The 27,673-nt window shown below is 39.9% G+C and overlaps 1 protein-coding gene and 1 long non-coding RNA gene across 4 annotated transcripts in view; both read left to right on the top strand.

The window, feature by feature from the left end:
* The first annotated feature begins 1,873 nt into the window (after positions 1-1,873).
* Positions 1,874-27,673, top strand: part of LOC145445226 (uncharacterized) — a 186,329-nt gene continuing 160,529 nt past the window's right edge. Inside the window, exon 1 of the long non-coding RNA XR_013916919.1 lies at positions 1,874-1,960. This is a non-coding gene — a long non-coding RNA (uncharacterized LOC145445226). The remainder of the gene's footprint in view (positions 1,961-27,673) is intronic.
* On the top strand, positions 3,782-26,514 carry LOC145444746 (uncharacterized). 3 transcript variants are annotated; one of them, XM_080322757.1, is made up of 8 exons: positions 3,782-5,623; positions 13,532-13,575; positions 13,874-13,934; positions 14,626-15,924; positions 16,057-16,153; positions 22,029-22,083; positions 23,072-23,266; positions 23,332-25,274. In XM_080322757.1, exons 1-4 carry the CDS (start codon positions 5,574-5,576, stop codon positions 14,708-14,710), a joined length of 240 nt encoding a protein of 79 aa, XP_080178883.1. In that variant the 5' UTR covers positions 3,782-5,573; the 3' UTR covers positions 14,711-15,924; positions 16,057-16,153; positions 22,029-22,083; positions 23,072-23,266; positions 23,332-25,274. The 3 variants fall into 3 exon arrangements, with proteins under 3 accessions (XP_080178883.1, XP_080178882.1, XP_080178881.1); XM_080322756.1 differs by lacking the exons at positions 3,782-5,623; positions 13,532-13,575; positions 13,874-13,934; positions 14,626-15,924; positions 16,057-16,153 and having other exon boundaries at positions 20,780-22,083; positions 23,332-23,378; positions 23,443-25,274; XM_080322755.1 differs by lacking the exons at positions 3,782-5,623; positions 13,532-13,575; positions 13,874-13,934; positions 14,626-15,924; positions 16,057-16,153 and having other exon boundaries at positions 21,762-22,083; positions 23,332-26,514.

Here is a 27,673-nt window from a genome sequence, read left to right as displayed (position 1 = left end):
GTAGAGTTCCCTATCAACAGAATCATTTAGTTTCGTTAGATCCACACACAGGCGTATTTCAGAGTTTTTCTTTGGTACCACAACGATCGGTGCGCACCAGTCTGTTGGCTCGTTGACAGGCTCAATTATGTCCGCCTTTTGCAATTTATTTAGCTCAGCAGTCAAACTACCAAGCAAAAGAATGGGAACTCTGCGAGGTACTTTCAGGCTAAACGGTTTAGCATTCGCCTTCAGTTTGATAGAGTACTGTCCTTTCATTTTTCCAACTCCTTGAAAGAGTTCAGGGTAAGCTTTCATGACCTCTTCCTTAGACCGAAGCGAGGGAGTTACTGCACAGTCTACTGCACGGATGCTAACTGTACCCGGCACATCTTGCAGGAGTCCGATTTTGAATGCCCCTGGGATACCCAAGAGTAGTTTAGGCGTATCCCGGACAACGTAGACCTTTTCCACAACGGAGTTATCCTCAAACACGAGCGTCATAGCGACGTAGCCAAGGGTGGAAAGTTCCTTATTCCCTGCAGTCATCAAACGTTTGTCGGAGGGTCTGATGGATCCATATTGACGCTTGTATATGTGCAAGGGCATGACTGATACTTGTGCGCCAGTATCAACGCACCATGTAAGCAGGTCAAGGGCAACCTTGAGCTTGACAAACCAGCCAATATCTTCCGCTGGTTCCACCGTGCTAATGGTCAGCCCCTGGTGTGGGATTTCAGGCTCCATGTTAACTGTATCGGTATTGGGAGCACTATCCAAATCTACAGCAGCAATCACGGATCCCACAAAGACTGGTGCGATGGGACTTGAGCGTCCGTCCACATCATCTTCACCAACCGTATCGGATTCCTCGGAGCGTATATTTGTCCGAGCAGAAGCACGGCAGACAGTTTCGAAATGTCCTGTTTTCTCACACACCGAGCAATTGTAATCGGCAGCAGGACAGAAAAATCTACCAAACTGGTGCTTCTTACCACAGTATTTGCATTTTATCAGCGACGTCTTGGCATCCTTTCCATCCTTCTGTCGAGCAGTAGATCCTGTTTTTAGTGGAGGTTTCTTTGTGACTGCATCAATCGTAGCAGATTTGTAGGACGCGACACCCTGTTTGACGTATTCGCGTTTATCGATGATCGATTCAACTTTGCTCAGTGTCAAGGTTTTCGGATCCTCGGCGAAGAGTTCTGACAAGGTACCGGTGTCCGTACAACACAGAAGGAGTTTATCCATAATAACTTCCTCAAGACACCTCTGCGGATGATAGCAGCACTTGGCTGCAGCTTCGCGAACACGGAGTGACCATTGCAAAAAAGACTCGTCCTCCTCCCGTTTCAAGAATAGCCAAAACTTCCTTCGCATTCTGAAGCGATCATCACGAAGCTCAAAGCACGCATCAAATTTCTCAATGACTAGCTTGTAGTCATTTTTATCCTCAGCAGGAATGTCTTGATCATTTTCTCGTCGAGCAGGAAGCCACGTGAGATTCTTGTAAATTGACTTTCCTTCCGGACCAATAAGACTCAGGAGGTGTCCTACCTTGACGCAGTCATCCTTTTGTGATAATTCTGCAGCACAGAGATACGTTTCAAAGTCTTCCTTCCAATCAACCCACGCTTGAGGCGGGTTGGTTCCAGCCAGTGATAATGGCTTCGGGTGCAGTCCTTGCAAGGCAGTATATCCACTAGCCATAATTCTGAGTAGCTAAGTAATTGCTATCAGCTGCTTTTACACTGTTGCCACCATGTAGTAACGTGACTGACGGTCTGTCTAATATACGAGACGTGAGTTCTCAAGCAGCCATGTATTCAGTGACGACCAAGCACCCAAGCACCTGCGATGTCGTCACACCCTAGTGGCGCCATAGAGCTACCACTACAGAGCCCTGGGGCACACCACAGGTCACCGGGTGAGGAGAGGACAAGGTGTCTGAGATCGCAACCATTTGTTGGCGTCCAGTGAGGTAACTTTTCATGAGCTCAAGTTGTGGGCCCCGAAGTCCGTAACGCGCCGATTTCGAGATGAGAATTTTATGATCTACGCAGTCAAACGCTTTTTTTAGGTCGAGAAAAATGCTACATCCCACATTTCGCTTCTCTGAGATATCATAGTACTGTTCGGCCACTGTTAGGAGGGCATGAGCGGTTTGGTGTTTGTTTCGGAAGCCAAATTGTTGAGGGGAAATGACAGACATTTTGGCGAGGAATGAGGACAGGCGGGAGAGGAGCAACTTTTCGAATACAATCCCGATGCATGGGAGAACGGATATCGGACGGTAGTTGGTGACATTAGTTCTATCCCCAGCTTTGTGTACAGGGACTACTCTGGCTTTTTTTAGATAGCTTGGGTAGACTCCATTTTCTATCATGAAGTTGACGGACATAGAAGAAGTTTTAGCCCTTGATATTGAAATCCCAACGGTTCATTTTCATACTATACATGTTGCTCAGTTAAATGAGCAAATCCATCGAAATATGATGTTTTCCTCTCGACACATTGCTACCAGGCATTCGGTATGGGGGATCAATACGTAGTGTATTACATATTCGTAATGTTAGTAACAATCCTAATCCCCATCTATCGTGAGGATGATTTTAGGGTAGTTCCAGTGACTGCGAGCTGACCAGAAAGATTGAAAATAGCTTTTGATTCGGTAAACCTGGGACAAACACTTTTATCTGGGATGTTTAGTCGAAAAAGAAACTGCTAAATCATGAAATTAAGAGTACATTTGAATTTAACAAACCCCTCTCCATCTGAATAACTTGCCCGGGTGCCCAACTGTCTCTCTTTGAGTGTCCCTGTTGAAAGTGAATATACTCTGATGTCAACATGGTAAATTAGTTAGATCAACATTTGGTCTTTTCATGAGCATTAATTGCATACTTTAAATCAGTTACATACTATTTACTGACACACAACGAATTTGTTGCAGCGCTGGCATTCAAGTCCTAAATCATTTTGACTTGTCAAACAACTGCTCCAGAGTTGCCCTGTGAACATGACTTTCTGCGACCTATTTTCAGTAATCAATGAAGCTCTATCGCATCAAGCCCAAGACCTCTCATTTTAATGGTAAATGTGTCTCTTTAGACTCTGCCGTTTCAATCACAGTGGAATCCGTCGACATTAAGATCTTACTAATCTAATAATCAATTGTGCACCGTAAAATTGACCTGACAAACATGATGTTGAAAAAAACCCAGATTTCAAGCACAAAAACCCAGAAACCCAGGTGATGCTCGAAAAACCCAGATCTGGGTGGAAAAACCCTGGAGTGGCATCTCTGGAATAGATTAGTGTAGCAGCCCTCGTGCGCCCCCTATTCGTGTGCGCTGTCGGTCATGCTTCGTTTATTCGGGAAGAGCATGAGCTGCAGTGATGAGCATCGGACGGACTCGGATAGCATTCGGACCGGATATTAGACAATTTTTTGGCAGTCGGATAGGATTCGGATATTATCGCAGACTTTTTTCCGGATATTGTCGGATAGCTGTAACTTTTGATACGGATATTTCCGGATAGTTGTAACCAGATGTGAGATTTGATTACATGCCCATAGAAAGAAGTCATCGATTCAATAGTAAACCAAATACAGACAGCTGACACCTTGCGATATGAATGGTAGCAGTCTGAAAATTTCTGTCAAGAGTCCAAGAAAATACAAATAAACTATCGCCACTACCATTCAAGAGTAGACAATACTATAAGGTCAGCCATCTTATCAGATTTATTTGCTAAAATACATCAAGTATGCCATACTTGCCAGTTTAGCGATATATAATATGTGAACTGATAAAAGATGGTATGATTAGACATGAGCTCTCCTGACATAGTTATCATCAGTACAGTATTCTCGCAGAGCAGTTTCTGAAGTTCACAAAATTGAAGGTTTTGTTTCAACGTCAGTCACAGAACTGCATTTGCTTTCCACCTTGACATGTAGTTTTTGAACCCATAGCTGACGAATGTCACAATAGGGCATACAATCTCCAGAATCCTCAAAGTAGTTGTTGTGGCAGTCTTCTGTAGATAAATATAAGACAAACCCCTCTTTGCGTACTTTGTTGCATGACTGATTTTCATACTACCACAGTAGTTGTATGATACCCTTTCAATCAGCACTATACAGCGGTGCTTGTGCTATGGCACAATCTTTAGCTACCATGAGTCTTCCGGCAGTTCATGATCATAACGGAATATATCCCGATGACGTTTAACAAGGTAATAACTCCATTTTGTGAGAAGGTATTCCCAGTGCGGACTTGGACTTTGCTTCAGCTTGGCACGTCGAGTTAACAGCTACCGTACCCACTACCCACACACTTATAGTCCGACTAATCAAATAATATATGCATACAAACATATACAAGTAGCTTTCTGCAGTCAGGAAATTATATAGAAAGTTATATAAAAAGATATGTACACAGATAAAGTGTATGATAATTATTATAACGATGCCTCGACTATACAGTAGCCTATCGTCCCCTTTGAAATCATTCAAGATACGGATCTATTTATTTTTTCACCCTAACTCATTTATCCGGAAAACATTTTGAAAAGGGGTTACCGGTGAAACATAAACGGTCTACACGTGAAACTTTTCTTATTTATTATTCAGAGAATTCCTCGAGGCGTTCCGCATTTTGGTTGTTTCTTTAACTTATTGGCATGTCAATCTATGATATATATAGCCCTCAAGGCAAGTCATCAGTTTGCAGTATTTTCTTCCGCCGGAATGCATTTTTCTTTCGACAGATTAGATTCATTTCGAAGTTTCAATGACGTGATGTTAAATTTTTAAATGACTCCCTCAGGGCAAGTCAAATTATTTCTTCAATATTGCGTTCCACTTTGTCTCTCCAGTCATACAACATACTTTACAGAAAATATACTCCTTTTGAATGATTAATTTTTATTATTTCAATGTTATTTCTATAACACATAGCAAATGGAATTTGTACTACAAATCATTTCTCCCCCTCTTCCCTTTTTTCCGTTAATTCAAGTAACTACTTTGAATAACGCTGGCGGAATTGGTCCATTGCACAGGATTACTTCCGGGTTGGCGGTCTGTAATAACTTATAGCCCAGTTTACGCAGAATATCCGCTTGCAAAGCAATTATTCTTTTTTTCTCGCGAGAGTTTTGGTGTTTTTTCTTTGAAAGGTGTATGTATTGTCTTCCCATTGTTCGTAATTCGGTCCTCAAAATATCATTCAGTCTTTTGTCAGTTGTCAAATGATACAACTCATCGGACCCCGTGTACTCGGTATATACCGGTAGCTGACCAATTGAGTGTCCATGCGAGGCGCCTAAAGATTCACTGTTAATGATCGCTCGACCATTGTCTTTCATTATATCTCTCAATTGTGAAATCGTAGGTGAAAATGTCATTTTTTGTTTCACAATTTCCTGTAGTTCGCCCCAGGGATGCATTCCCTTGACAGCAAGCGAACATTTTTCATGTCGGCAATGATGCATCAGTATTCGGCTAATCGAGTCCATTTCATGTTTTGACAGATTTTCACCGTCATGATCATTTAGGCCTGAAGCATATATGGACCAGCCTTCTGATGGTGCCGCTGCCATCTCGAACAAAAATGATCGTGACAACCCATCTGAGGTAAAAACCTCGCGTGTGCTGAGCTGAATTATTTTGGTTATCGGAAAACTCGACAGATAACCGAGCCAGCGTCTGATTAACAACTCGGGGCTTGGAATTTTTGCACCATTCATCATTCGTTGCAGAAGGCCGAACACCCCAGCGTTGTCAGTGATGATTGCAAATGGACTTCCGCGTAATATGGGTTCAAATTTTTCAACCGTATTTCGCAGGGCTTTAAGCTCTTTCAAGCAGGGGTGGTAATCGCGCGCGCTCTGCGTGCTCCACTTGTGGCTATAGAATGCTATAGGATAGACCGTTTTGAAAGGTGCTTGCATTCCAATTTCTGTTTGAAATACAACCGCACCGAATCCAACATTTGAAGCATCTGTTTCGATATAAATAGGCAGGTCAGGGTTAAGATGATACAAGATTTTTGAATTATCCAAAAGTTCTTTTATTGCTATAAAATCATTCAGTAGTTCCTGTGTCCACAAGAGCGGAGTGAATTTTGCTCTGGTAGAAGGCACGTTTCCGGTAAGAGCATCGAATCGACCCAATTTCAAACTTAGGTCTGGCAAATGGTCAGATATATATCTCAGCGCGCCGATGCACCCTCGCAGTTCAAATATATTTCGTGGCGGAGCTAGCATTTTGAGTGCTCGCAATCGTTCCGGTTGTACTTCTACTTGTTCCCCAGTGATTGTAGCCCCGAGCAAATTAATCTTTTTTTTGCCAATAAAGCATTTGTGAATGGACAAGGTTAATCGCATTTTTGCAAGCTGCTCAAACAGTATTTGTAACAGGACAATATGATCAGCCACAGTTTTTGTACAAAGAAATATATCGTCAATGTATACGCTAATAGGGTTAGCTTTTGCTTCCTCCACTCTACCCTTTGACGTCATGTGCTTGCGATAATTTTCTGTAACTGGTTCAACAATGTCAGTATTCATGGTTTGCTGGAAAATCGAGGGCGAATTAATAAATCCCATCAACATCCTACGCCACCGCAAGGATTTACCCTTTACCGCTATGCCAAAATAGTGCTTTGAATCTTCATGTATTTCTACATGGTAAAATGCTTTTTTTAAATCCAATAAGGACAAGACAGGTCTACCATGGGCCAGTTGTTTAATGTCAGGAATTAATGGTAGGTAGACGTCAATCCGTTTTACAGCTGCATTGAGCGCTGTAACATTTGAGACAATTCGAAATTTTTGCTGCCAAATTGGCTCTTTTAGTTGGTCAGAGTTCAGTTTTTGGGGTACTACGAAGACAGGAGTACGCCAGTCTGATATACCTGGCTCAATGACTTGGAGATCAATTAGTTTATCAATTGCCTCATTCAGAGCTTCCATTTGAACCTTCGCTTTTAGATTGTATGGAGCAGATATAAAAGCGGGAGTTGTCTCGTCTTTTAATTCAACCTGGCAGCAATAAGTTAAAGCTTGTGGTTTTGCCAAATTACCACGCAAGTCTGACAAAATAGGTGCATATTTTTCATATATACTCTTCCATCTGGCCTCATCAATCAAAGAATTTTCGGGTGCATTATGGTCTGGTGCTTCATACTGAGTTTCTGCTAATTCCTTTGCAGTTTGACACAAATTATCTAGCTCGGTTCGTACACTACAATCTGTGCCACTTTTCAGCACATATGTCGTGACCGGCTTGCCACCATGCGTCCATACTTTATTTCGGGCGTTTACCACTAGAGAGCGAACTGGTGACTTTTTACCTTTATCACCATGGAGACAAGACATGCCTATCTGTCTATCCATAATCGAAGAACTTGACGCCAATTCCGCGTATTTTTGACCGTTAGTGATTAGTTCTTTTTGCGAAGACGTTTGCATCTCATATGTCGTCTCCGGCCCTACAAGTTTTGTAGCGTTCAAAACATTGTCAGCTATGCTCAAATTTTTTGTGTCATCACGACAAGAATTATTTGAAGTCATCTTAACTGGTTCAACCGATGAACACATAGCTTCTAGTGACCGTGATTCGCACGTTGGTTTGCAAGTACAATGTGCGCTACACGTTTTACAATCCGAATTTCTTCCATCCGCATGGTCTGGCCAAATGACTGAGGTTAAATAATCATTTACTTCCACTGGATTTAGTAGCTCCGTTGTTATAGATGGCAAATCATTAATTTTCATCATCCATCTGAATCCAATAATATCAATGGGCACACCAGTACCTGTGGCAAATGGAATTGACAATCCGTCAATGTTAATATGTACCAATGAATTAATTCTCGACACACCACCAATGCCTCGTAAAGCTAAATTAAGTGGTATTTTTTTATCCCAGCAGTCCGGATAAAATCTTTTGACAGAAGCCTTAGTAATGAGGTTTGGAATTGAGCCACTATCTACAAGGAACTTGGAACCAACATTTGTGTCAACAAAATACAATAATTCTTTACCAAATGAATCCAAAAATACCGACTGGTTATCATCGAGGTGCATATTGTAACTCACTACAGTAGGTAACTTGTCCGTATTTACATTGTTCAGTTGAGATGATAACCTTAATTCTGGCAAAATTAATGTCGGAGAGTTAATCTGCCATATTAATTTTTTTGTCGATGCATGCTATGTCGCAACTCCTCTTGTGACCAGTCTGGAGCTTGATAATTTAAATTCTGCGATCGGGTCCATGCGGCATTATTTCCTGCACAATATTCAGGGATTGTGGACATTGTTGGCGGTGCGAAAGTTAGGCTTCTATCGCGCCAGTGCAAAGGATTCCTTTTGGGGGGTCTTTCCTCAAAATAGTCAGTAACTAATTGGACTCGCTTCACCAAACCAGGTGATCCTTGTGAGTAAAAGTATCGATCCAATTCCTCAATTGTCAGTATTTTTTTACGCAGCGCATTTTTACCACTTAGAAATGGTTTCCAATTTTCAGTTGTTTGCTGAAACAATTTAGCAGGCAGGGGTCTCAATCTTTCTCGAATTTCATAATTCCCATGTGGATCTCGGCCTAGTACTAGGTTGTTTAGCCACAGTACCGCCTTTGCAATGCAATCGCGGGACAGATGTCCTACGCTTCGGCATAAATAGCAGACTGCCAACGATTGTCCATTTTCTGGTTGAGTATATAGGCCCAGTGGCGCAAAAATATTTGGGTTTGCAAGAAATCTGTATTCATTACCGTTTGAAAGAGCGATTTCTCGAGCATCCTCGGCGTTCCTTGGAGTGAGATCTCGGTTGTCTGTCGTGTTTCCTGAATCTTGTGTCGCAGTCAGAGGTTGCTGAGTCGGAGCCGTGGTCTGCGGGCGTTTGTTTGCTCGGCCGATATTCGCGTCGACGTTGTCAGGCGGTATGAAGTTACGTTGAAGGCGTCGCGCTGCACGCTCAGGATTTCGACGTGGTTGTACAATACTGGCTGCTGGTGTTTCGTTTGGCTGTCCCATTGCTGGGTACGATGACGTGGGTGGTGTCATATTATAGATGTGGATGTCTGGTAGAGCTGATGTCTGCGGTGTTGATGGGCTGATGGCATATGAAGCCATAGGTCTGTCATGTTTGTTTGTTGAATTTGCTATGTTCGCATCCAGGAGTTCAGAATTCCAAATTCTCTGGAGTGCTAGCAAAAAGTCTGAATAGTTTAGCGTCTCCCACCCGTGCATAAGGTACCTCAGTGAGGGTGGTAATTTTGATCGTAATACGCGGAATAATTTAAGTCCATCGTCGCTCTGTTTTATAGGTTCGTCTTCGGCAATACCCATCTCGCGCAAGAGATTGTTGATTTTTAACATGGGGCCTTGTGCTCCAGTCGTAGTCCTTGGCAAACTTAGCGATGACCTTTTCTGTTCCAATTCCAAACGTTGGTAGAGCTATGGCTAAATCGCTCAAAATCTTATCCCATTGAGGATTTGGAACCGAAAACATGTCTGCCAATATTTCTGCATCCTCCCGACGGCCTGCCTCGATCAATTTTGCCTGCATCGCGTTAGCCAGGACTCGATCGATAAGGCTATTGCCGTTATTATGATCCAGGATGCGGAGGCTATCCTCCAACCAAGGCAATAACGGTGTTGACCCAGCTGATTTCATTACCGAGATCATCTCTGACATCGGCATAATCCGCTTGTTCCTGTATGGTAGTGGGTCAGAAATATTAGATGCCGCAGCATCTGAATCATCGAGCCTCCCCGAATCGTCATTTTGAGCCTCTTCTGGCAGGTACCACGGTACTCCGCGTCTCTCAGGGGAAGGCACTACTAAACGGCCTGGTTCATGGATAACATTAGGCGAGAAAAGTGGCGGTGGAATTAACTGAGTCCGCTGTGAAGCCAGGATTCTCGGCTCGATTTCTGGGTCTTGTTGGGGTAAAAATGACCCACGAATTATGAGGTTGTTAGGGATTGTGTCCACCCCTTCGACCCCTGTCACGTAACACTGAGTGTCCTTACCTCCATCTAAACGGGGATATATTTTCTTGTAAGTATTATTCTGTTTGGAGTTTGTTGGTGCCAATTTCTGCGGTATGAGTGGAGCTATTTTTTGAGTAAACACATCACTGTGAGTTCCATTGTTACCCGTTAGCAATTGCTGTCTGGTCACTGCATATGCTGGTGGCCTAGCAGGTTGATTAGTCAACCCCAAGTTCGGCGCAGGCGGTGATATAACTTCCACGGTGGCCGATAACGTTGCTGGACTGGAACCGACTATCGTTCTCTGATGTGCTTTTCCTAAGTCAAATTCCGCCGAAAGAACTTCATTTAACGTCTGAGAATCAATCTTCATAGATGCCTTTTCAGTCGCGCGTTTTATCATTGATAGGTCGGCTTGAGCGGTCTTGACGTCACGACTGGCCAAGTCTAGTTCTTTTGTAGTTTTCGGAATTAAATTTTTCATGTCGTTGAATAGTTCCGCTTGTTGTTTTACTGCTAATTTCAACTGGCTTCGTTTCATTTCTACATCTTGGTGACGTTTGACCGTGTTTTTCATAAGAGCGAGATTCTCCTGCAAGGCTTGAGCATCCTTTGATGTAGATTTCGGCTTTTTCGAAAAAATTTTCTTCATTGTGAAAATATTGACCCCCTATTTTTCGTTGTCTTTATAATTTGAAATAAACACCCTCTTCTGTTGAAATATTCGTAGAGTTCGAAGATGGGTATTCACCTTTTGAAAACCAGCATACTTGTACCACCGTCCATATGAGTATGAATGTCGTGAAAGCTTATAAAATACACCTTGTGAAAATCAGTCTGCAACGTTGTTCTGTGCAGTGCATGTGAGATATCACAAATGGAAGTTGAAGAATCCGTACTGGCCACCAATTGTGAGGAATAGAGTGTTCAAGTAGCTGTGATATCACTGATTCTGACAGTCAATGACCTTCAGTAGATATCAGTCTTGAAACCTTTATTCCAGGTTCTTTTCTTTCTTGCAAACTTCCAGATGTTCAATCTTCACACAGTGCTCCAGTCAACAATGACCATATGCGGTCCAGGGCTCAGATATTACTAGAATACACATTTCCCTTAATACAACCAAATACTCCAATAGTATTGCGTCTTTTAACTGATATACAGTTCTAATTAACAATAATTTCAACTATAAATGTTTCACATTTATAAAAATCTTCAATTCATAATACAAATTTTTCCATTTACGTCTATCATGCACAATTAACAAACCAAATTACACTCCGTAACGCTCTTGTACTATTTGAGTCATCTGTTAGTCAATTTCCGAAATATATTATCTTCAAAATGCAATATACAGTCAAATTATACGAAATGCACATATCAGAAAATCAGCTGATTTAAAAACAAACAATTTCTCTGACTGGCGCCTTTAAAGTGGGCGAGTCAGAGCGGTACGAATGTATCAGTATGACAAAATTCGAATGGTACCGCGTCATCATCATACATATTACATGTTGGGAATGTAGTCCCTTGTACATGGCTTGCAAATGTTATCTGTGCTAATTCAGTACTACTAATTCGGGTTCTATTTTTTTTTCATAGGGTATTGTACCATTTTAATCCCTATAATCAAATATATAGTTGTATTAAGCCTTTTTTTCAATATTCGTATATACCACCTCTCAGAGCAATCATATCTCAATTTAAAGCGAATTTGTAAACTTCGCCCCTGCTAAGGTTTGAAGGATCCTGACATATTACATGTCGTGTTGTCAGTTATAACACGTGATGTCCATTTAAGTTTCAATATTTTATATTTTATGTGTAATAATTTAGCAAACACCAATACGAATATGCACATCTTCAGGTAAATTTTATAGAATTTTTCACGCCCTTGACTGCAACGACTAAGGCCATGTCAGATTTTGTTTCAATTCAAAATACGTCACTTGTTCGAAATGCTCAATGGCGACAATAGTGGTTACTCATAAACCATGACATTGATCTCAGACGAACAGCTTTGCTTATCCACAAATAGTCAGAGATTCCATTTAGTCGGCAGAAAGGACAATTAGGATTTGATTATTGTATCTAATCATTTTGTTTATTCTGTTAATGTTGAGGCCGTTATATAGAGTGATTACTGTGTTATTTATGTTCGTTTAATCTGATATCAACGGCAATTATTTCCGTATTTTACATCAGATACCTAGGACTAGAAAGCCTAAGGTTTCTTAACAGGGGAAACTGAATGTTTTGTCAAAGATAAAGATTGTACTCACACCAATAATTGTAGTACTCATCAGATTATAGATAAATGGCAACTCCAGGAAAGGACAGTTTCATATAGTAACTTTCCAGTTCTCAGATTGTTCAGCAACATCAGTTCTTTCCTTTATTCTTATTCTTTTCATCATATCGGATCAATAATGATCTTAGGTTCCCAATCTTTACATGCCAAAGGTACCTGTTTTTGTACACATTCTCTGCCACCGGTCGGAGTTCCTCCATGTTGTAAAAACAGTCGCCTGCTGCTAAAGACTCAATGATAAGATTGGGATAGTAGATGAATATAATGGCATCTCTTCTTATATGCTCGATAGCTGCTTTCTTCCAGTTCACGTCCTTCACGGGTTCACACAAGGATGACTCTAAACCCTTGAACATTGGGAGGGCCGTTGGCAATCTTCTCCATACTTCGTCACATAATGAGAAAGCATGGAATATATCTTCCTCTCTTTCGAGAAAAACTGGGCAATTGGTTCTTTCCCACACATCAATATGCATCTCATTCCAATGTCTCTTGCTGTATCCACCTTTGAGAGAAGGAATTATGTCCTGTCTTAGTAGGTGTTCTCTTGCAAATCGTGTTATGTAATGGTCGATATCTATTTCGATTTTTTCGACGATGAACTGGTAGTTGATTATATTGAGCTTGTTTCTTCTGTTACAGACAGCTCGTTGTTGAGTCCATTCTCTGATTCGTGAATTCAATCTGAAAGCCAGTCTTTCTACCAATTCACCACCGTATCTGTGCATGTTGTTGACAAGGCCTGTTAGCAAGGTTGTCAAACTCAGGCCTTCAAATCTCGATTTTCCTTTGCCTTTCAGTTGAGGTCCGCGGCAGAAAAAAAGATTACAAAAAGTTTGACATTTACACTCCATCTCAAATATAACTCTGTAATCATTGTCTAGAGGGAAATCATCATCGGAATCAATTTCCGGTAGTTCAGGCTCCCATTCTTCAAGTTCGATGACAGAAGTTTGTGATGTTGCTGGTAGTTCCGATTGAGTTGCCATATTCTTTATAATGAAAGTTTACAATGCATCAATCTCACACTAAACAATCTAGAATCAATAGCAAACATTTTACTATATGTAAAGGCTTCACTTTGTGCAGTCAAAAACACACTATGTGAATTAACATATGATACAACATCAATATAACATAATGATACATGAATGTCACTTGCAAGGCCTGAATCTTGTCCTTCTATTATCCTTTTTGAAATTAACTTATTCTACTTTCTTTCTTTCAGCTATATTAGTCTAGGTCAACTACTTCACCCAAGTTCAACAATTGGTAAGTCAATATATTATGTACTACCCGTATAGTAATATTTCAATATATAAACTAATTTGTTCTGTCTTTCCTAAGTTTCATTAAGTATCTGACCTCCGGATTAAAGAATATGCTAGTGACCGAATGAATGTTCTACTGTGAGTGGAGTGTATATATTTATTCTGAAATATTCAGAAAAAATGTATACTTGTTTATGTCAAATAAATTTTTGCATTCCTCGCATGGCTACGCCTTATTTTGCAACAAGTCGTGAGATGTTTATCCGATAATCAGTTTCATATCACTTCCGTCATTTCAGGTTACATCACTGTACCGAGAGGTACCAGGAGATACCGCGAGACATCGCCCAGGCACACAAGGTTAGTTTTCATTCGCATTACGTAGTGTGCACATTACTTCATAGGTCAATTTTCTTGCCGAACCAGTATGTTCGACTCTTTCATTCCCGCATAAACACATTTTTCGTTATGTTAGATCTAGTTCCAACTTGACATTTACTCAGTTCATATACTTTAGAGATTTTATCTTCCAAAATATGTTGGTTTGCACTCACGATCTGTCATTCAGAAAGCAGAATTTCATAATCTGTTGGTGCTTCATTTTTTTATATCGTACCAGTAATTTTCCATGACAAATTCTATGCCTACTCGAAAGAACAAATATGTCACTTTAGACATATTTGTGAAAACTCACTTGTTAAGCTTTCCACTATCTCTGTGATGCCTAGTGAAACATTTCAATAGTGTTGGGTGACATACAGCCTCATTTGAATGGAAATTGAGCAAATTTGGCCTGTTCAATGATGTAATGGCTATTGGTGTTCAGCCATACCGATTGAGTTATAGGGTTCAGTAGTTACTTTCATTATAAATATGTAGTTCTTGACTCCCTTGTTTATTGGGTATTTTTGGGGCGGCAGTATTCTTCAATAATAGCCAGGCTTAACCTTTTAGTAAGTGATAAATTAATCTGTATTCCTGAATCTGTTTCTAGGATAGACGTTAAATTTTGTAAATAATGTTTTGAACTTCCATTTTCTTGTACTAACAGCCAAATCAAACTTTCAAGAAATCTTAAGGACCAATTCAAACATGATCATGCATCCAAGTTCTCACTACACAATGAAGGACTTTGATTGAACCAGGTACTTGTAATTATGTTATTATTAGTCATAGATAACTCTGATTTCATTAGCATTTGGTCTTGTTCTTAAATTAAGTTAAACTGATAACTGATTATTGTATAAAAAAAACATAACATAATACTCTACTTCCTTTTCACAGGGTTACTAAAAGGAAATCTGCTGCCCTCCGACTTCAGAATATTATTGATTCTGTGCCGAGTTATTCTCCCTTCTCACAATCCTATAATTTATTAAAACATACCTACAATTGATCCCAGAATTGTATAATGTGTCCCAGCATTCATTCCATTAACGACTAGATTGTGTCTACAGTATGGTGATGCGTGAATTTATATACTTTTACTACCTATCTCGTAATTGGAATATCGCATAAACTATTCATGTTTGGTCCAATTGTGTCGTATTTCTCATTAGTTATAAAATAAAAGGCCAGTATTGTTAGTACTAGAGGGGCAATTATCTATTGCTTTACGCAATGGCATGTATCTTTTTCTACTTGGCTTCGTATGGATTAGCCTGCCCTGGTTTTTGCAGTTTATAGGAGATTGTCCATATTTCTACTAAATATGGTCTCGAAACTTTGATAAAAAACAGTAAAATATACTTACATCATACTTACCCAGGAAGTGTCTTCGATAATCTAGGTTCCTGGATACTCAGTATAATCACAGGGTTGCATAATTGTCAGCCTGTGCTGTCTAGAAATAATATTCCTTATGTACAGAATTTTGGAATCTTCTATCGTCACAAATCTAAATTTACATATTTTTGCGAACACCTTTTTTTGTTGAATCTGAATTTTAGGACTCTTTGTAATATATGTATTTTTTTTTGTATTTTATAACAATAAGAACACCCAAAATTATATCATTGCAATTTAGCATCAAAATTGAAAGCTTCAAAATTAAATTCACCTGTATAGACTAAAAAACAAAATATTTTTTCGGTTTTTGAGGATTTTGTGAATTTTTTAGGTATATTTATTTGATTATAACCATGTTGCCGTGATTTTATTCTTGTCAACATATTCATTTCACCAAAATATAACGAAAGGAATGAATTACAGTATAATGAAACAAGAAATGAGATATTAAATGATTTTTATAATTATTTACATTTGATCCAATGTATATAAATGTTACTGTGTCATTTCACAGCAATCTGATGTAGCGCCTGCTTGAGAAAAGAAATGGTAATCTGGAAAGGTAAGGGTTTGGGGTCGTATTTGAGAAATGAATAATGCTTTAACGACTCGTCACTAAAATTTGCCCGTATATCTCTCGTTAATATACAGTCATTGCCATTCCATTTTTGAAAATATATCTACTTTATTGCAGAGGTGATGGACTACAGCCTATTTTGGGATATATCATCAGTTTTACAAAATACATTGTATTTATGCGACGGTCTTGAGATCACGTTTCACATATGAAAGTAAGTGTATCTTTCACATTTTACACGTCTAGTTTCCAATGTAGTCTTAGTACTTGTCTTGTTACAGCCCCGGGCTAGCATGGTTTTTACTGCATTGCAGGAATGAGGAATCATATTTTCCTCAGTACAGTAATAAGCCTGTTGTTTACAACTTATCACGACTTCATAGCCTTGGGCGTGTCAGTCCGTTTGCACTAGTATTACATAGTTAGTCAAGTTTTCACGCTTCATATCTTAGTGAATAATAGTCTGAACATAAATCATTATGCGATTAATTCATTCACTTCATGGTTTAATGCCATAATTTCTGAGTTATTCTGCAATTCTTCTAGGATTTTCCTTTTCAACTCGTGTCTCATATTACGTTTAACAATTCTACGTTGAGTACGCATATTGTATTGTTTCTTTTGACTGCAGAATTTTCGTACTAGATATATCATTATTCCAGTGATTATTGCTATAATAATTCCAGCGCTTACAATGCCATAGAGATTTTCATTTGCAAGTTGCTTGACACGCTTGACGTGAGTTCTGAAGATGATGTATGAATCTATTTCCAATGAAAAATTCCTCTCCAAGGCGGATAATTTGTAAAGTTCTAGAGTCCAATTGAATTTTTCTTCATTATTACTAGGCGATAACATCCAGCTTGAATTTACATTAGGTTGAAAAGCTAAATATGTCGCCTTAGGCATATTCTTGGTACTCAACTGTTGATCTCTGGTATGATCAGGGCCCAACTCATACTTCATAGTAGTCTCATAATTACTTAGATTTAAGTTAGTGGTGTCCCAGTTTGATCTATTTGGTGCTAACGTGATATTTTCCCAAGTGATATTCATGTGGGTTACCAGACTTCTCATAGTTGGTTTGATCTTCTCACCAGTTTCTGTTGTAGCTTGCGTAGTATATGGTGCTAAAGACGTAGTATTGTAATTAGTGTTCAATTTTTCTTCAGTACTATTTCTTGTAACGTGTATGGGGCTCCGTCCACTGAAATTAGTACTTCTACTATCGGTCGTGGGTCCGATTTCAACTCTTCTAACTGACATCAATGGTTGGCTTGTTGACCTAAATGTTATTTCTTCCGTCATATTCGGATTTTGATTCGTGCTATTGGCCAAAATAGTGGTATTTTCCCAGGATCTTTTTCCAACCCTATGTCTACTAGAATCAGGCGTGGCAATAATACTTACGTTGTCTTTGACCGAGCTGTTAGAATTATTCATTACAATCTTGTGAGATGTAATTGAAATTTCTACCGTACTTGCGTGTTTTGTTATGAATGTTGGAACGATTGATTGTAGTCAGCTCGTGTGGCTCGAATCAGTTTCTCTTTCTTTTGTCGAAACGTTGTTATCTAGCATGTCTTCTTGGGTAATAGTTTTTGTAGCTGAGCTGTGTTCTCCCACTGGGGTTGTTGAAATATGATGTAATTGCTCCGACGCGTTTATAAGATTGGCTATGGGTGAGAATGGCTTTGGCGTTTCAGTTGTCGAATTTGACTTTGGTTCTATCGTTGGTCTGAACAATATATCTTCATTTGTCGTTACAGTCCACTTACCGGCTTGCGACAATTTAGTTGAGTCTTCCTTGTAGTTTGTGGAGTTTGCAGTTGAGCTTGAGTTGTCTTCTGATAATGTAGTAATGGCCATCATGATTGACATCGGTGTTGTATGTGTTGTAGATCGGGTGAACGTGGCATTCCTTGTGATTATATCTGTATTCTTCATTGCTTGTGTCGTTGTATTAAATATACCTGTAATGAGAATGCTTACTCTTTGTGCACTTACCTCATATGGAAGTATTATTGATGGTGTTGTGGTATTGAAATAATTTGAATTTCGCTGAGCTTCTGGCGAAAAGATGGTCGTATCTGATGCTGCTGTTGGCATTTGCAGGTGCTGATCAGTTTCTCTTGTAGTCGGTGAATTAGTTGAATATTCGGACAAGGTTACCTGTGTTGGTATTTGTGATAGTAGGGCCTCGGGCCTAGTGACATCATAGGTCTGATTTCTCCCAATAGTGACGTTTGATGATTTCAATAATGTAACAGGCGGTATCGATAGAGATGATGTCAATACCTTCGCCCTTAATGTTGACTCTACCACTGTATAGGCGCCAATTCCTATATTATCCGTGATGTTTGTCACAACTGATGATGTCATTTGAGATGGTGTAATTTCGTTATTTCTCAATGTAGTCATATCTGTTTCCTGTATGCTGGTTGTTAGCGAATCGCCCCGGGGCACAGCTTCCTTATAGGCAAAAGGAACATAAATTAAACTTCCATTTGGAAAGCTAGCTTTATAACAAATTTTTATTTCAAACAGCTCTATCTGTCGAATAGTCGCTCTCAATAGGATCATAGCTGCAGTCATCTGACTGAATGCTTTGTTTAATCGTGATACTTCTGTCGACAACAGTCCCTTATTTAGTCTGGAGATTTTGTTCGATAATATATTCATCGTTCTTGGAAAATTTCGTTCGCGAGACATCATTGCTCTTAATCTAAATCTTATCATGTTAATTGGTCTGGATATATTAGCGAAAATGGTAACTACCCTTTCTCGTGCTTGAAACCAACTTTCACGTAGTATTTGGCCAATTCTATTCGTATTTTCATGTCTCCATACCAAAAGGAAGGTCTGATTACTATGTTCAAATGATTCGGGAATGCGAAATCCTTTGTTTTTCATCAAAAAACCTCCATGAACATTCACAAATTGTTGTTTATTTAGTGAAGGGTCATACGTTATGTGATTTCCAAGCATAAGTTTGGCCTCAACTCCACCCATAGGTTTATTACATTTTGTCTTTCCCAGTACACGACGATGGCAATTTGGGTCATTTGCCATCATAGATGGTGTAGTTTCTTTGATTGGTATACTTCCGGCTTGTCTAAGATTTGGTCCATCACGAAAACAGTTGTCACCTTCCTCTGTAATAAGTTCTGTAGATATATTCGGGCTAGCCCTAATCCAATATATCCTATTTGACGTCACTCTGTTAAAACGCCTTGAGGGCCACTTATTCTCGGAGGCTGCGTATTGTACTCTAGAATCTAAAGCACTGTCAGTATCGTTCCTTGTCACAAAATCATTGATTGTTCTATCTTGTTCTTGTATGAATATTCCAGATTCCACAATATTTATGACTGGATTTTCTCCTTTAAATCGGCATGCAAAACATCTAGTCGATCTTAGGTCTCCAGTTGAACAAACATAGAGGTTACGCATTGAGATGCTAGTTTCGAATATTTCAGGATGCCATATTTTTACACAATTGGCAACTACTACTTGATAATCCATAAGCAATTTTATAATCAGATATTTGTATGCCGTCATTACAGGGGTGTATGAATTTTGGGGATTTGATATCGGTAGAGTAATCTTATTTTCGCCCCAACGAAAAATGTAGCGCACATTGAATTTATCCTCTCTTTCGTATCTGATATTTCTAGCCAAATTGGAGTATCTCAGAGGAGGTTCAATGTAGTGAATTTTCCTTCGACAAACACAGGTTTGCTCAAATGTCAACGGATCCTCCCAATATATATTACGTTGATTTTTCCTACTAAGATTATTTTGCAGCGTCTGACCAAGGGTTTTGACTGTTCCAAATTGACTGCTATGTCCTGTAATCATTTCAATGTGACCATAATTAGAAGTAGTTGATGCATCTAGTTCAAATAACCTATGTAACGGGGCATGTAATATAACTTGACTCTCATTATACAGCATCCAACGTGAAACATTTAAATCGTGCAATTTTATTAGTGACATTTCAGAAAGAGATACCTTTTTACCTTGACTCAAATTGATTAGAATCCACATGATTCCAATTATCAACTCCCGGAAGATCTTTATCTTCACGATTTCACGATTGTCGGTTAGCAATACACTTTACGCTTAAATCTAAATATAGTAGGGGAATCAGTTAATTGCAATATTTTATTTTACCTTTTTGTTTTCAAGTTCTATCCTCGATGATACTTTGGAGCGAGTATTGCTGTATACGTGGTCATTTCAGATCTATTGTTTCTTCCTTGAATTTCACGATGGATCCTCTTTTTGTTCGGGAATATTACTGGATAAATTTTGATCATGCAAATCAATATGCCTATGGCTGCAATCACTCCCACTATGGGCAAGACTATACTTCCAATGTCACCAAATAAAGCTTGTGTTCCTGCTCCTAGAATAGAAGTTATTCCGTGTACTCCTTCCGTGATTACAGTTTTCGCGCCGTTCGCGACACTCTGTAAAATTGTCGAAGTACCGTTTGCCAAGGTTTCGACTGCGGTTCCAACGTCGTCAAAGAATTCCTCCCCAATTATCTGGTCAAGATGGCGGAAACTTATATTGCTGTTCGTGAAATCTGAGGTATTCACAAAAATACTATTGTTCAAATCCTCTTGCCAGCGTGTTATTTCGATTTCAGCTTGATTGTCGATTTTTTGCAACTCTCTTCGTGTACTCTGTAATTCTAAAGCTTGGTTTTGGGAGACGTTCACATACTCATCTTTTAGTTCGATGATTTTTTCAGCAATTTCTCGGAGGCTCAAAATTCCCGATCTTATTCGTACAGCGTAAGCCTTATTCTTATCGAATATTGGCCTTGCAGTTAGATTTTGCAATTGCTCCATGACTAATTGATTCAAACTCAACTCTGCAAGTGTCATTTCCTGTACTGTTTGGATTGTAGACAAGTAACTGTCTATTTGAGCAATTATCATATTACGATTTGTCCAAATCATATTTGTAATAGTTTTAAATCTTTCCTCAGTTGCAGCATCTCGACGCAAATTGGTCACAATGACTTGGTTCAGTTTTTGTGCGCGTGCAATTCCAATAAGTGAGAGATCATTTAATCCGTCTGCCACTGTCTTCAAATCATTTTCGATTTTTGTGAATCGTGCGTTCATTTGAGAAGTAAGCTGGTCCAGGTTTCGGTTCAGGACTCCTTGAAGGTTTGACGTTACAGCCAACGTCAAAATTACAGAGAAAGATAAAATGAACAAGCTAAAAAAGAGACGCCTTTTTCTAGTTCTTCCTGGTAGCGTGGAGTCGCTATGTTCCAATCCAGTCTTCTTCCCCCCTAAAATTACAAATGGTTTCCCAGGATACCTTCTCTCATTTGACTGTGAATCGTATTTAATTTGATCCCAAAACGCCAATTTCATATTTAAACCTCCAACAGGATCATTGCAGGTAGCCCTATTGCCTTGAATTCTTCTGATACACGATTGATCCTGCTCCAACATGGAAGGGTATTGTAGGTATATTGGCAGAACTCCTGCTAGTTTCGTTGGTGTAGGTCCATCGCGATACTGGAAACCGTACTTATTAATGTAGCTCGGATAGACCCAGACCATATTTTTTGGCAATGTTGGCTTATCGCCTGCCATTGTTCTCAACCATACGGGAGCTGAAGGGTGATAGTTGCGTAATCCAGGTGCAAAATCCATTTCTTTGTTCAGTGTAACATGAAGGTTCCTTGTAGAATCTTCTTCTTGCAGTATTATCTTGCTTGCGTGTGGTTCGAAACTTACTACCAGTCCTCTGACCGTACAGATAGTGCACTGTAAAAATTGCCATAAACGGACACAATCCACTACGTCGGTAGAGCTATCATTGTATATATTTCTCTGTCTCATTATCTCTTCGGTTGCAACTTGTTCAGTTATACAACTGATTTTGATACTCGAATAACTAGCAAACATTTTCAAGGCCTTCAATTTGTACTTCATAATTGCGATTTGATACAATCCAAGAGGGTTCCAATCTCGAATGTTTCTTGATGTTTCAGAGAATCGCCACGCCAATCTGAAATTGTGCCCTGTCGGTCTAATGTAAACTACTTCTGATTCCAGGGCCTTGAGCTTCAAATCAGGAGTGATGTATGCCTTTTCGCGCCCACAAACACAGGTATGTTCAAATTGGTCAATGCTAGTCCAGTATTTTCCGGTTGGGTATAAATATTCTTGCAATGTGATCTTTTCGGCTTTGACATATCCAAAGGTCGACGAAAAAAAGAGGCCTGGGTTCGTAAAATTATGAGTCACATTTTTTATTTGCCAACACTGTGAAAGTGATATATGTTCCCAAGCCGACGAATTTAGTCTGGCCCAGTCCTTTGGTAGTTTTCTAGGCAGCCGACCGAACTGGGCCTGGGTTATCGTCCCAGCACGGTCTTCATAGCCTGAGGGCAGATTCGTGATCGATGCGTTCATGAAACTGTCTTCATATCCTGAGGGCATATCTGTGATCGAAACGTTAACTATATTGCAGTAAACTTTCGTCTTTTCAGTCCAAATATACAATAAAATAATTGCATAAAGAACATTAATGTAGTGATTACCAATAGCAGAAATGAATTCCATTCTTCACTGATAGGCACGGCTGGCAAATTCATTCAATAACAAATAGTATTTTCTATTATTATATTACAATTTCTGTAAAATATAATAAAAAATCTTTTGGTATTTGTTTTCAAATAACTCAATGTTTGGTAGGTGCTATTATCGATGTTAAACGTAAGTTGACTGGCATCAGGGAGGGTTCAAACTTCACTTCCCATATAATATTTTGGATTGTTTGCTATTGCTTCAAGTATGCGCATAAAATGATCTTCTTTTGGGTACATCCTCATCCAGAGGAATTGGTCCAGAAAACTGGCGAGATTGCTTCTTCTGATTCCGTTTTGGAGCCTTAATAGAGATTTCACCTGATTCCAAAAACTCTCCACGTGTTGAGTATGAAGCCCTGAGGTCGGGTGTACATAAAATAACGAATGGTTTATCACCTTGTGCTTATACCCCATTCCTCCCCAGTCACTGAGAGAATGATATGAAGAAAAAGCATCGGTTCTGATTGTCGTGCCCGCCTTTACATTGCGCAATGTTATCTCTTTCAGATTTTCCGTCGTTCTACCTGAATCCGGGACCAATTCTACAAAAGCTTCTTTAGAAACGATATCTACAGCCCCGTATATCCACACAGCCTTTACTGGACGGCCTTGGCGGTTGCCGGCCTTTCGACGAGCGACCACCGATTCATCTGCTGCAATTTCGCTATCCGGTCCGCCGATAGGCCCCTTCCTATCTATGAGGTCTGAAGAACATATTTCTCGCAAGAAATTGGCCCAGTCTACTATTGCTCTTTTTGAAATTTCAGCCTCGAAAGAGATTCGTCGTTGTGGAGTACGAGAAGCCCAATAGTACGTTAGTAAAACCAGTTGGATGAGCCCCAAATTACTCTTCTCAAAAAATGAATTTTTACGTATAGTTGCCGTAGTACGGCATTTGGAGTCTTGGCATCGCCAGCGAAGACCGTCCGCTGTACTGGAAGTCCTCTCCTCGGTCATTATGCTTCCACATCCTTGGCAGTCCATTCTGGAGGCCAGTAAACGGTGTTTTCTTAAGAATGCTATGCATTTATCCAAATCGGTGATTATTCCCATTCTTGCCAAATATCGCATGTTCATCTTGGGGTTCGCCATTCCTGCAAAGGGGACCTTTGGGACTTATCTGACCCACGATTGCTTATATGTGATGTAAATTAAATGCTTGTTGTTCTTCCTTTATAATCAGTTGTTGCGATATGCCTGAATTTGAATTAACATGCACATTTTATATTTTAGAAGTTTTGAATTTACAACTGCCTGGGGGCAAGTTAGCCTATTTTTTGACATCATTGGTCTACGTGACATTAATTTTTTGATAAGATTAAACACTCATTTCCACAAGTTGGTTTCTCTTTTTTACATAGTTATGATCACCTTGTGTCTTATTTAAACACATGATTCACTTGTATCCGAATTCCAATACTGTACGGTGAATAACTCACAAGCTTATATATGGATCAAGTACTATAATCACCCCATAATCATCCCATAACTGTGCTTTCTGCACTTGATCCCAAGATACATGCATACCTTACTAAGGTAAACTAATAACATATAACAAGGCTATGAAATCCAGAATTCCTATATACAGTTACAACGAAACCCAAACCTATTCAGCACCTGCTTACACCTCCCTTCCTTCAGCAGCTATATTTTCTCCAATATGATTGACGGAATCAATCATCTAGAACCATTGAGCCATATAAACAAAAGCTGTTAGTTTTTTTTTCAACGAATGGTCTGTTCATGTAAATTTGATTTCAGTTTAAGAATTGTGAAAAAAATCTTTGGCGTTATTACGGTGCTTTTCTATATGATTTAAACGAGAGATCATGTAAACAGTTTGAAAGTCAGCACGAAGGAGTGGTGATCAGTGCGTTAGGGATGCGTCATTTCTCTTGAGTGGAGCTCCATCAACTGTTCGAAGTGTACTCCGTACCGTACAGTTTACTTTGCATTATTTGAAGACCTCGAATGTAGTCAAACTGCTCGTGCTGTCTGAGTTTCGTTTCTCCATAATAATGGATCAGTGAGGAAAGTCGACGTCTTGAGAGATAGCACAGCAAGAGTGAAGTATGGCGAGATTGCATCCTGATTTATGGGACACTGCCTCTATGCAATAATTGCTATGAAAGTGAAACACCACAACTTTTCAAGTGGCCCAATGCACCTTACAAATCATATCCGAAAGGCCAAGGATAAAGCACAGTTGGAGATGATAAGTTTCTTCTCTTCCAATATACAAGTCGGCAAGACAACTACTGACCTACTATTAGTCACTGGAGAGGAAATTTGGACAGCTAAAGAGGGACATTCAGGATGGTGCTATTATTCACATTTTGTGTGACTCGACTATAAGCGTCGTGCTCAAAACTTCGAACTGATTGACCAAAGGTACTATAAGCATCAGCAAGTTTCTACTGAACAGGCCTTCACACATTCCAGCATTTGTGGGCAAAATGCGGATCATCTGCATTCAATATTGACCATCTGAGATTGTAAAATTCCATGGTTACAACTTGCTACTATCACTTCTTGATATTGGGTAATATGGTTAAATGCCTGATTGTTATATATGGCCATGGCCTAATAATCTGTCATTTTTAATTTTCTTTTGATCCGAGATATCACTTTCATTTGCACACTAACTTTAAATTAGTAGCGTTGTTTTTTCGCGTTAACGTTCCTATAATTAAAATTCCAATTTTTGTTCCGTTTGTTTTTGTTCATTCCATAGATACAATTTGTGATCTTTTAGTGCAGAACTGTATCTAAGCTCAGCTGTACAATTGATATTCTGCGATATCATTATTCGATAAGGATTTTTCGGATTCTTGTACGAGATTTTCGGATAAAGTCGGATAGTTGGATGAGATTCTTCGGAGTCGGACGGATAGTTCCGCAGACACAAAAACTGTCGGACGGATTCGGATTCTCAAAAATCAACATCCGCTCATCACTGATGAGCTGGTTTGGTCTCTTGGGTTGCGTCGGCCGTGCGGGGCGGTCGACGGTATTTGTGGTCGGTTACTTGGTTCAAGGATCTGTATAGTCTGTCGGGTTGCAGAATATTTTGTGTGCTGAATAAACCTCCATACTGGACAAAGGCCTCTACATTGGCGAGCACGCCAGGACCAGTATGGAGAATTCGCCGCAGTCCTTCAGCTCACGGTTCTGGCTAGTTAGTGAAGTCAAGATTGGAGAGAAATTGAAGCACAACAATTCGTAATGCTGCAGACCGAAATTAATTGTCTGCAACGACGATTTGAGGACATGGAAAGTACATGGATTTCTCGAATCGACGGTACGTCTGCAAACTGCGTGAAAGCTATGGAAGAGATCGTTGAACGCAAGTTTAAGGCATCTGAGGATAGAATGATTTCGATGCTCAAGGCTATACTACAAGGTGATGATGTTGGTTCTGAAAATATTATGGGCGTTGAAGGTTCTGATGCTTCTGTCAGTGAAGGTGTTGGAGCCAGGAAATTGTCCAGCAGTGAAGAGTTGCGTGGTGTGACGGAACTCAATTCGTGCTCAGATACTACATCCACTATCGCCTTGCCAGAGAATTGCAGTGTAGCAACTGATGTCATTTTGGGTGACGATCCTGTGCTTGAATATGAAGTGGAAGTCTCGACTGAGGATTCAGATTTCATAGTGCAGCTGCCGTGTAAGCGACGTGATGAAAAACGTTCTGAATGCGGCTACAGAAGCAAGCCTGATAACCGGGAGAAGATTCCGAATGACACAGGATTTATTGCAGCAATCGCGGGAACCTTGTTGGAACTGAATTCGAATGGATATGTTTCACCTGTCTCAGATCTTCCGAATTGGCTGAAGTCGTACGTCTACTATGGGGAATTTGGGAACCGCCGTGTGAATGATAGCATGGAATGACGACTGGAAATTGCATTTGTTTTATTGTGATTACTGTACCTTGATTGTTCATGTTGATATTTTGTTGCTATTTTGTGTGTTAGTGAGAGTACTTTCTATAGTATCTCTCAGAATAAGAGGAGGGTGATGTAGCAGACCTCGTGCGCTCCCTATTCGTGTGCGCTGTCGGTCATGCTTCGTCTATTCGGGAAGAGCATGAGCTGGTTTGGTCTCTTGGGTTGCGTCGGCCGTGCGGGGTGGTCGACGGTATTTGTGGTCGGTTTCTTGGTTCATGGATCTGTATAGTCTGTCGGGTTGCAGTATATTTTGTGTACTGAGTAAACCTCCATACTGGACAAATGCCTCTACATTAGTCAATCAAGGTATCCTCAACCAATCAATTACAGTGATTGGTCGGCACCAATTGTTGCCGTCACTAAGTCTAATGGATCAGTACGCATTTCTGGTGACTTCAGTACGCATTTCTGGTGACTTCAAAGCATTGAATCAATAAAATCAGATAGATCAACATCCCCTGCCCTCCTTAGATGATTCTTCACAAGTTACAGGGTGGTTGTATTTTCACGAAAATTGATCTTGCCGATGCTTATTGTCAGCTAGAATTAGACGACGATGCGAAGAATTTGTGTGTCATCAACACGCAATTCGGTCTTTTCCGTTATCGACGCATGTGCTTCGGAGGCGCATCTATAGTCCCTCAGATTTTCAACGTTGTATTGATGCCATGATCGCCGGCCTACCCGGTGTTGCTAGTTTTATCGATGACATAATCGTTACTGGCACTGATGAACGCGATCATTTTCGCAACTTATCGTTACTTTTTGAGCGCCTCACCGGGTATGGTTTCACCGTCAATTTCGCTAAATTTGAATTTTTCAAAAGTAGTATCGAGTATCTTGGTCACATTATTGACAAGGGCGGCAAACGCCCGTCTAACAGATCCGTTGAAGCAATCAAACAGTTGCCTAAACCCAGAGGTGGTCAAAGTAGTCACCGTCGCTACTCAAGTAGAAGTAGAAGTACCACCGGAATTTCTACTCAAGTAGAAGTAGGAGTGGTGGTTCACAAGTAAGTAAGTAGGTATTCTACGCTTATTTTTGCCTACAAAACTGAAAACTGTCAAGCAGAAGTAGTCTAAAATCATAACTACTTAAAAAGTAGTGTGAGTAGGCAAAATCTACTTCAAGTACTTCAAAAAGTAGAAGTACTTCGTTA

The sequence above is a fragment of the Botryllus schlosseri genome, chromosome 8, assembly GCF_051294905.1.
Source record: "Botryllus schlosseri isolate E-star chromosome 8, Bs_hap1, whole genome shotgun sequence".
NCBI lineage: Eukaryota > Metazoa > Chordata > Ascidiacea > Stolidobranchia > Styelidae > Botryllus > Botryllus schlosseri.
Note: the sequence above shows the minus strand (reverse complement) of the source record. Positions and strands in the feature narration are given on the sequence as shown.